Raw genomic sequence first — 9211 nt, forward strand, 5'->3', positions numbered from 1 at the left:
ATAGGCAAGGATGTCTACAGAAAAGGAAACAATCCTACACAACCACAGGAATAGGAAACAATCCTACACAATAATATCAGGGAGATCCTTGCCTATTGAGACCAATTAACCAAATAGGGGGCAGGCGCACAAGGCAACAAGCCTGTGCAACCATGCCACCTAGACTGCCTAAAATAGCACACGCTAACACGAACAACCAAACTGTTAAGGTCATATCCGTTCAAAAAGGAAAAAGGGGGTGGGGATCAGAGGACATTCCATTGCTTTGAGTGAACTAGCAGATATGAAGCGTCATTGCAATGCAGGACATTTTTCCTATAGACCATAGCTAGGCCAGCATAGTCCTCAGCAGTACAAACACAAAAAAATGTAACTATTACAGTAAACAAAAGGGCCAAGAGATGCCTGTTTCAACATGGATAGCTGATTCTACACAATCCTCATTGGACAATACAATTCATTCATTCCTTTGCTAAAAAAATTATGGGTTCACAGGACTCTTAACTGCAATCTGATAGGTGAACAGTTTTCTATGCTTACAATTGTTTTCATCTGCATGTGCTGTAGGAAATCAGTAAAACCCTATTTATCAGCTGCTTCACTAAACTTCCCTCCACCTATGCATTAAAAAGCACAAATAGACAAGACATGGAGAAAAAGCAAATGAAAACTCACCTCAAGGTCAGAGAAATCAAACCATGGGCAGCAGTCTATGATTTCACAAGTAAAAATAACAGTGTCCCGGACAAGAAAGCCAGCGTCAGTGTCAACCATGTCCGAAGTCTTCATAAACTGGAGAACTGAATTATTCCATGTTTTCGTGCAGATTGAAGATTCTTTGCACACAGTTTTTGCAGAATTCTTCTGGTTAACTATAGCCATTTTATAGTGCACCCAAAAGTTCTTATCAGGATCATACCCAGATGACTGATCACTCTCCAAGTATATGCAGATCGTATCAAACGACTCATATACACCTGCAAGTTACGATGAGGTAAACACAAAGTAAAGCTTTGGTGCAGCTGTATAAGACAAGTGAATAAATTTACTTCACCTATCCGCAGCTCGCAGCCCCCAGCCTGAAAAAATTTACTAAAAATCTTTCTGGACTCCATAATCTCCTTAAAAGACACGAAATTTTCCACTTTCCATGTGAATGATGGCCGCTTTGGTAAAGCTTCAATCTGACATCCATAAGTTGAACTGCAAGTTTCAGAATCTTCATCTGTAAGCTCTTGCATAGTTGCTGTTTCCTTCAGAATGAGAACCTCGGCTGAAAATACAACAGTATCCTGCACAAGAAAACCTGCATCCTGATCAAAGAGGCTAGTTAATGTCACAAATTCCCGCCAACCCCAATCTTTCGCTGACTTAGAGTAACGATTCTGAGACTCTTTCATGATCGACTTCTCCTCCACTTTTTGGTTGATGACAGAGAGACGATGGCTCACAAAGCAACTCCATTCAGTAGTTGTATTTCGGGGATCTGTAACTTCCAGAAACACTGACAGGTGGCATGGCGGTTGAGACTGCCCTGGTTGCAGCAACATAAACAAAACCAAGTAAAAGGATCAGTACCCAATTGTATGAATGCCCACATGTGCAACATTGACAAGTAATCATACTCATGCTACTGAAAAATGGACACAATTTTCTTGTAGTGAAAACAAGTTCACTTCTGATGGACTAAAACCTTGGGGACTGCCATATAAATATGGACTCAGTAGCAGCACTGCAGCAGTTACTGCCCCAAAACAAAACTAAGTACTTGGTCTACAAAACTGACTTCGATATCGATGGAAGGAGCCCCAGGAAACCCAAGCTGCGACTGCAGTTGCAAATGCATATTCTACTTCAAAAGTGAATTTAAGATCAATTTGATGCTTTAATAGTTCAATATAGTCTACAGTCATATACAATAATCATTAGTCAACTCTTGGATCAGCTCCAACATAAATTGGCATTGTTTTACAATCTCAAGAAAAATAAGGATTTATAACAAAAAGAAAAAGAAAAATCAATGCTCACTGTGGTTCTCAATGATTGCTGCTACATGGGGAAAACTTATCAGTGGCATCCATTGGTTTTATGCCACATTAATAAGCACTTTATTAACAGGGACCATGGATGGCCAAAAATGGGAATCAACATGATTGGAAGAGGCAGCAGCTACTTATATAAGATAGAAAGTGTGCCTGTCATCCACAAGGACAACTAGGGCAGTCTATATGAGAGCAATAGTTATAAAACACACCTAACATATAGAAGTTATGCCAATGTATTCATTGACTGCCTGATTGGTACATTACCTATTAGCTATGTTTCTAAGTACAAATTAAGAATTGATTTTTATGGTGAAATTTTCATTAATTACAAATGAATGGCAAACTTCAAATGCATGTCTAGATTTCACCATTACAATTCCCAAACCAATTCAATCAAGCACCTCTGACGGTTTGACCATTAATTCACAATTGTTCAATCATTTAAGTATCTAAAAAAATTGTGCAGAGCATGCAGGTGTACACGTGCTTAGTTTCCTACAGCATTTTACCAAGTTTCACTCCACAAGCAGTTCAATGTATGTCCGAACAGAATCGATAAAGTCAATTTCAAAGCTAACATATGAGGAGCAAAAGCCCTAGTGCTTACCCCGTGGATAAACAATAAGACGGCAATCTCGATTCCCAACTTGAAACCGTCTGCTTTTGATACACAGACCCGCGATCTTGCGCTTTTTGAGAAGCTCCTTAAGTCTTGTGAAGCTTTCAATCCTCCACACAAACTTCCCAAAGTGTCCATCTGACTTCCTAGCCCCAGCACGCCCACCACCAGCACCACATATTCCAGGAACCATTGGCAAGCTCCGACTGAATGAGTTTGACTCCTTTATGACATGCACTGAGGCACTAAACACCACAGCTCCATCTACAAGGTATCCGCCGTCAGCAGCCAAAAACTCATCCATCTTGATGTATTCTCCCCAACCAAGACTGGCACTGTCCGCACCAAACCGACCATATGAGTCCTTGTGGATATGGCTCCCACCAGACCTCTGATTAAGGATCGAAATGCGGAAAAGACACCAGCACCCACGATCACCATCTGGCACACCACTCCCTGTACCACCTGATGCCAATGCCGATGACCCGGATGCTACCTGCACAACAGGCTCCTTGCTTTCCAGACAAACAGATAAATGCTCTGCGCCAGATACATTGCTCTGATAGACGCTAATCCGGAGCCCACAGTCAGTCCCGCCAGCAGAGGCAGATGCAGGAAAAAATGCAGGGCTCATGATCTTCTGTGTGCGGATCATTTCTCGGAAGAGGCCAAAATTGAGCACCTTCCAGTTAAAACGACCGTCGGCATCGGAGAAAGAGGCCGCCTCAGACAGCACAGATATGTCAGCAGAAATGACGAGGGCATCGTGGGGCTGGAAGAGGAAGGGGGCGGAGGAGGAGGGCGCGAAATCGCACCATCCGTGGGAGCGCTTCTTGGACGAGAATCGGTGCCAGGAATCGCGGCCCAGCGACTTGGCTGGATCGGTGGGGTGGACTACGGAGAGGCGGTAGCTGAGGAAGCAGTCCCATTTGGAGGAGGTGGTGGTCGTGGTGGATGACGACGACGACACCGGGGCTTTGGGGTCGAGGACCTGTAGGTAGAGGGAGAGGTACCCCGGCAGCGCCTGCGAGTCGCCCCGCGGGTAGAGGAGGAGGCGGCAGTCGAAGCCGCCGACCTCGAAGTATCGGCTGTAGAAGGTGCGGGCGCGGGTGCGGGGGAAGTCCGGGAGCGTCCACCGGCAGGAGGCGGAAGCGTCCCCACGGCGGTCGACCGTGAACGTCGCCGACGTTGAGTCGGACGGCGAAGGGGATGGGTCATCGGTGGTGACGGTAACCGCCGCCACGGCGGCGGCGGCGGCGGAAGTGGTGGGCTTCATGGATTGGGGATTTTTGGTTTGTTTTTCGGGGTGTGTTTTCTCCCTATTCTTTTTCCTTGGTCTTTGGCTCATGGAGATGCAGGACAGGAGCGATGGCTTGGTTGGGGTCTTGGGGAGGCGAGGAAGGTGTTGCTAGCGTGCTGTTTTTTTATTTGTTCATTATTTCTGTTTTCCTATCCTTCCGTATCTTTATTTTTGCTAATCAAAATAATGTCACATACGAATGTATCATACACCTTTCACATTTTCTCTCCTACTAGAGTTAAAATGTGTTATATGAGTAAAAGGATTTTTGGTGTGAGGAAGGGCAGGGTATCAGGTTTTATGACCTAACTAGTCGGTTGCTCGTGCGTTGCGACGGTTTACATGTAAATTATCTATAAAAAAATTCAAGATTTTTTATTAAAGGTCTCCGCCCTCCATATAATTTTTTTTATTTAGCTAACTGATGTTATTGTTTACTCCATCCAATATGTATTGGTACAACACGGCCAATGAAGTGAGCGATGAGAAGAGAGTTCACAACGAATGATTGAACGAACATATATTATAAAATTACATAATTGTCGGCGTTTCGAGACCGGGGGTCCCTAAGCCGACGAGTGAGTGTGCTGCGTGCCCCAGCCCAGATGGGTCGAGCGCGTGGGCGAGCGCGAAGGGGGAAGAGGCGAGGTGGCCGGAGACGGGCGTGAGAGAGGTGGAAGTCCCGCGGCCTTCGTGTTCGTCCCGCGCCCAGGTCGGGTGCGCTTGCAGTAGGGGGGTTACAAGCGTCCACGCGGGTGAGGGAAGCGAGCGGCCCCAAGAGAGCGCCTGTCCCGTCCTCGGTCCCGCGCGGCCAACCTTCTCTAAGAAGGCCCTGGTCCTTCCTTTTATAGTCGTAAGCAGAGGATCCAGGTGTACAATGGGGGTGTAGCAGAGTGCTACGTGTCTAGCGGAGGGAGAGCTAGCGCCCTAAGTACATGCCAATGTGGCAGCCGGAGAGATCTTGGCACCCTGCTGGTGTGATGTCGTGGCTGTCGGAGGAGCAACGGAGCTTGGCGGAAGGACAGCTGTCGGAGCGGTCGAGTCCTTGCTGACGTCCACCTGCTTCCGTAAGAGAGCTGAGAGCCGCCACCGTCATAGAGCTTGGGAGGCGCCATCATTGCCTATCTGGCGGAGCTGGTCAGATGGGACACCGGTCTTGTTCTCTGCGGCCCGAGTCGGCTCGGGGTAGAGTGGTGATGGCGCTCCCTGTTGACGTGGCGGGCCCGCGCCCGAGGCCGGGCGACGTGGGGGCTCCTCCGAAGCTGGGGTCGAATTTGTCTTCCGTTGCCGAGGCCGAGTCCGAGCCCCTGGGTCGGGCGAGGCGGAAGTCGTTCGTCAGAGGCCAGGGCGGAGTCCGAGCCTTGGGGTCGGGCGAGGCGGAGTTCGTCGTCTTCCGGGGCCGAGCCCGAGTCCGAGCCCTGGGGTTGGGCGGAGCGGAGTTCGCCGTCTTCCGGGTCTTAGCCCGAGTCCGAGCCCTGGGGTCGGGCAGAGCGGAGTTCGCCGTCTTCCGGGTCTTAGCCCGAGTCCGAGCCCTGGGGTCGGGCGGAGCGGAGTTCGCCGTCTTCCGGGTCTTAGCCCGAGTCCGAGCCCTGGGGTCGGGCGGAGCGGAGTTCGCCGTCTTCCGGGTCTTAGCCCGAGTCCGAGCCCTGGGGTCGGGCGGAGCGGAGTTCGCCGTCTTCCGGGTCTTAGCCCGAGTCCGAGCCCTGGGGTCGGGCGGGGCGGAGTTCCCTATGGCGCCCCTGGCGAGGCCTGACTGCCTGTCAGACTCACTCTATCGAGTGGCACTGCAGTCGGAGTGGCGCAGGCGGCGCTGTCCTTCTGTCAGACCGGTCAGTGGAGCAGCGGAGTGACGGCGGTCACTTCGGCTCTGCCGGGGGGCGCGCGTCAGGATAGAGGTGTCAGGCCACCTTTGCGTTAAATGCCCCTGCAACTCGGTCAGTCGGTGCGGCGATTTAGTCAGGGTTGCTTCTTAGCGAAGCCAAGGCCTCGGGCGAGCCGGAGATGTGTCCGCCGTTAAAAGGGGGGCCTCGGGCGAGACGGAAGTCCCTCGAGGTCGGCTGCCCGAGTCCGAGGCTAGGCTCGGGTGAAGCGTGATCGAGTCACTCGTATGGACTGATCCCTGACTTAATCGCACCCATCAAGCCTCTGCAGCTTTATGCTGATGGGGGTTACGAGCTGAGAATTAGGCGTCTTGAGGGTACCCCTAATTATGGTCCCCGACAGTAGCCCCCGAGCCTCGAAGGGAGTGTTAGCACTCGCTTGGAGGCTTCCGTCGCACTTTTTTGCAAGGGGACCAGCCTTCCTCGGTTGCATTTTATTCCGGTGGGTGCGCGCGAGCGCACCCGCCGGGTGTAGCCCCCGAGGCCTCGGAGGAGTGGTTTCACTCCTTCGAGGTCTTAATGCCTTGTGTAACGCTTCGGCTGGTCTGGTCGTTCCCTCATGCGAACTGGCCGTAGCCCGGGTGCACGGTCGGGGCCCAAGTTCTCGGGCTGGTATGTTGACGCTGTCAACGGTTCGGCCGGAGCCGGGTCTGCGAGAGCAGCCCCCGAGCCTCCGCACAGGGCGAGAGGACGATCAGGGACAGACTCGACTTTTTGCATACGCCCCTACGTCGCCTTTCCACAAGGAGGAGGGGGGGAGTGCGCCATGTTACCCTCGATGGGCACCGAACATGGTGTCTCCGGTGAGCTGCAAGCGGGTAATCCGAGTGGACGTCCGTGCCCCGTTCGTTGGGGGTCGGCTAGGGGCCCAGAGGCACGCCCAAAAGTACCCGCGGGTGATCTGCCGGACCCGGTCCCCTGGCGACGGGGTCCGAGGGCTCGATGCCTCCCTCCGATGGGATTCCGTTACAAGATCGCTCCCGCTGGTCTCGGAAATGTCCTAGGGTACCTCGGGAGCGCAGTCCGAGCCTCGGTTATGTATCGAACGTACCCCTGGTCATCCCTCGCTCGGCGTCTGAGGCGACTGTGAACCCTTCGGGGGCCAGCCTTCGAACCTCTGATCAGTAATGGGCGCGGAGCCCGAGTAGCCTGAGGCGGCCATGGAGCCCTTCGGGGGGCCGGCCTTCGAACCCCTGACCAGTAGTGGGTGTCGGGCCCACGCGATCTGAGGCGACTGTTGAACCCTTCGGAGGGCCAGCCTTCGAACCTCTGATCAGTAGGGGGGCTCGGAGCCCGGTTCCTTTACAGGGAAGGATCCTTTTCGGGGTATCCCCCTTTCCCGGTCCCTGTTGTAAGAGATAGAGAAAGAGGAAAAAAAGGAAAAGGATACGAAATCGAACGACGTGGCGTACCTTTTTTGGCGCGGTTATTACGGCGAAGGCGAAGCGTCGTCCGCTTCTCCTGCCAGAAGCGCCGCCTGTCCTGCCGCGGAGTTAATGCGACGGGGCGAGTGGTTGGCGGGGCGGCCGTTGCGTGTGCGCGAGCCGTTCGAGGAACGGATCACGGGCGCACCGTCTTCACGCCGTGGGAGGAGGCTCTCTTGCTGTCCCTGGATGGGACGTGAGCCTGGCTGACGACGTGACTGCTGCTCTCGTCCGCCTGCCACCGTCATTACTGCCGGCCCACTTTCGGCCGCATTGACCATCGCGCCAGGCTGGCGCCGCTAGGCCGTGCGCTGGGTCGCCTCGAGTCGTGGCATAGGCTCCGCAACCGAAGAGGTGCGACGGTGGCACAAGTGGTGGCGCGGTTGCTTGCATGCAGCAACTGGCGCGCTGGTTGCGTGACGCGTGGGCCTGGGCCTCCAAGCTGGCGAAACACAAGTGGTGGCGCGGTTGCTTGCATGCAGCAACTGGCGCGCTGGTTGCGTGACGCGTGGGCCTGGGCCTCCAAGCTGGCGTGTCAGAAGTCGGAGAAGCGCGTCCACCTGGCGCGGTTGCATGCCGCCTGCATGGCTGCCCGCCCCTCCCGCCCGTTGGTCTGGGCAAAAGTGGGGGGTCGCTTATAACCGCTGGGCGGTTGTGCGCACCACGCGCGGCGGTTTGGCTTCTTCTGCTCGGAGCCGGTCTGCATGACATGCGGGACCCAGCCCCCGAGTCGCAGGGGTGGGCCTTGGAGCGTGTTGGAGAAGACTCAGCCCGCGGCGTTTGGGGGCGCACGTAGGGAGAGTTGCCTTTAAAAGGAGGGCGACCCCTTTCGGAAGGCAACCATGTCTTCTTCCTCCCTCATGCGTCGTGTCTTTCCATCTTCCAAGCCCCCGGATGGGGGGTACCCACCGTCTTTCCGCCTCCTCGTTGGAGGAACGCAACTCCGTGGGAGTTGGTACCTTTCAGCCATCGTTCGGCTTCAAGGATTTTCATCACGCAGCCCGGCCGCACCCCTCGACCGGCGGTCACCCAAGATGGTGACCTCCAGTTCGACGGTGGGGAGAGCGAGCCAGGCTGCGGCCTCTACCCCTCCCTCGGCCTCAAGGATTTTCGTCATCTAGGCCAAGATGAAGGATGAGGCGAGTCGGGGGGCTGCCCCCGCATGGGTCGGCTGCCTTTTTCTTCCCCCGCGCCTGGGGGAGAATGGCATCCTTCCGTCCCACGGGGACTTCCTCCAGCCATGCCGGGATAGGTAGGGCGCCAGTAGCCCTGGGTCTCCGTCTCCCGGCCTGAATGGCTGGTTCTCGTCCTCTGCGGGTGAGAGCCCTCCTGTCGTAACACATGCCCCGAAGCTGCTGCCTAAGCCGCTTCGCCGCCCGGGGCGGGGGTGGTGGTTGTCGTAGTCAGAACGGGCGGCGGCGAGCCGCTCGTCAGTCTTCTGTTGCTCCGCAGGCCTTCCCCCATGGAGTGGGGTTGTTCGTACCTGCGGAGGGGGAACCAGAGTTCCGTTTGTAATGGCATTTCGATTGCCAGGGTTTTTGTTCATTGTGGCTGTCGAGGCTTGAACATGTATGTAATTTCGGCACGGAGCCGTGTTTTTTCCTCATTTTCGAGCACTAAGTCTCGTCTGTTGATTATCTGTACCGCTTCACCAAGCATGAGTCGCCCCGTGTCAAGGTGACGAGTGAGGTATCCGTATCCCGGAGGCGTAGGAATCCCTCGACTCGATCGGCCTTATTGTCTGAGGCTCCTCTGGCTTAGTTAAAGAGACCCCTCGGCCGCTCTTCGACGAGCCGAGGCCAGGGGTAGCGATATCAGTACGAACAGAGGCGGAGTTGGCTCGAAAATGGGAACCTGGTTGGCCGGAGCCTAGCCGGGTTGTCCGTCAGCGGATCCGACGCCGGAGTCGATCAGCCGAGGCCTCGGGTCGGGCTAGCGCCCTT

The 9211-nt window shown here is 54.4% G+C and overlaps 1 protein-coding gene across 1 annotated transcript in view; it reads right to left on the reverse strand.

Annotated features, from left to right (window-relative positions):
- LOC103655564 (uncharacterized) overlaps positions 1-4152 on the reverse strand; it is a 28563-nt gene extending 24411 nt beyond the window's left edge. Inside the window, exons 1-3 of the mRNA XM_020552629.2 lie at positions 2653-4152; positions 1055-1534; positions 676-977 (exon numbers count right to left, since the gene is read on the reverse strand). Coding sequence (XP_020408218.1) covers positions 676-977; positions 1055-1534; positions 2653-4012 — 2142 coding nt within the window. The 5' untranslated portion in view covers positions 4013-4152. The remainder of the gene's footprint in view (positions 1-675; positions 978-1054; positions 1535-2652) is intronic.
- Positions 4153-9211: the final 5059 nt, after the last annotated feature.

This window comes from Zea mays, chromosome 4, assembly GCF_902167145.1.
Source record: "Zea mays cultivar B73 chromosome 4, Zm-B73-REFERENCE-NAM-5.0, whole genome shotgun sequence".
Classification (NCBI taxonomy): Eukaryota; Viridiplantae; Streptophyta; class Magnoliopsida; order Poales; family Poaceae; genus Zea; species Zea mays.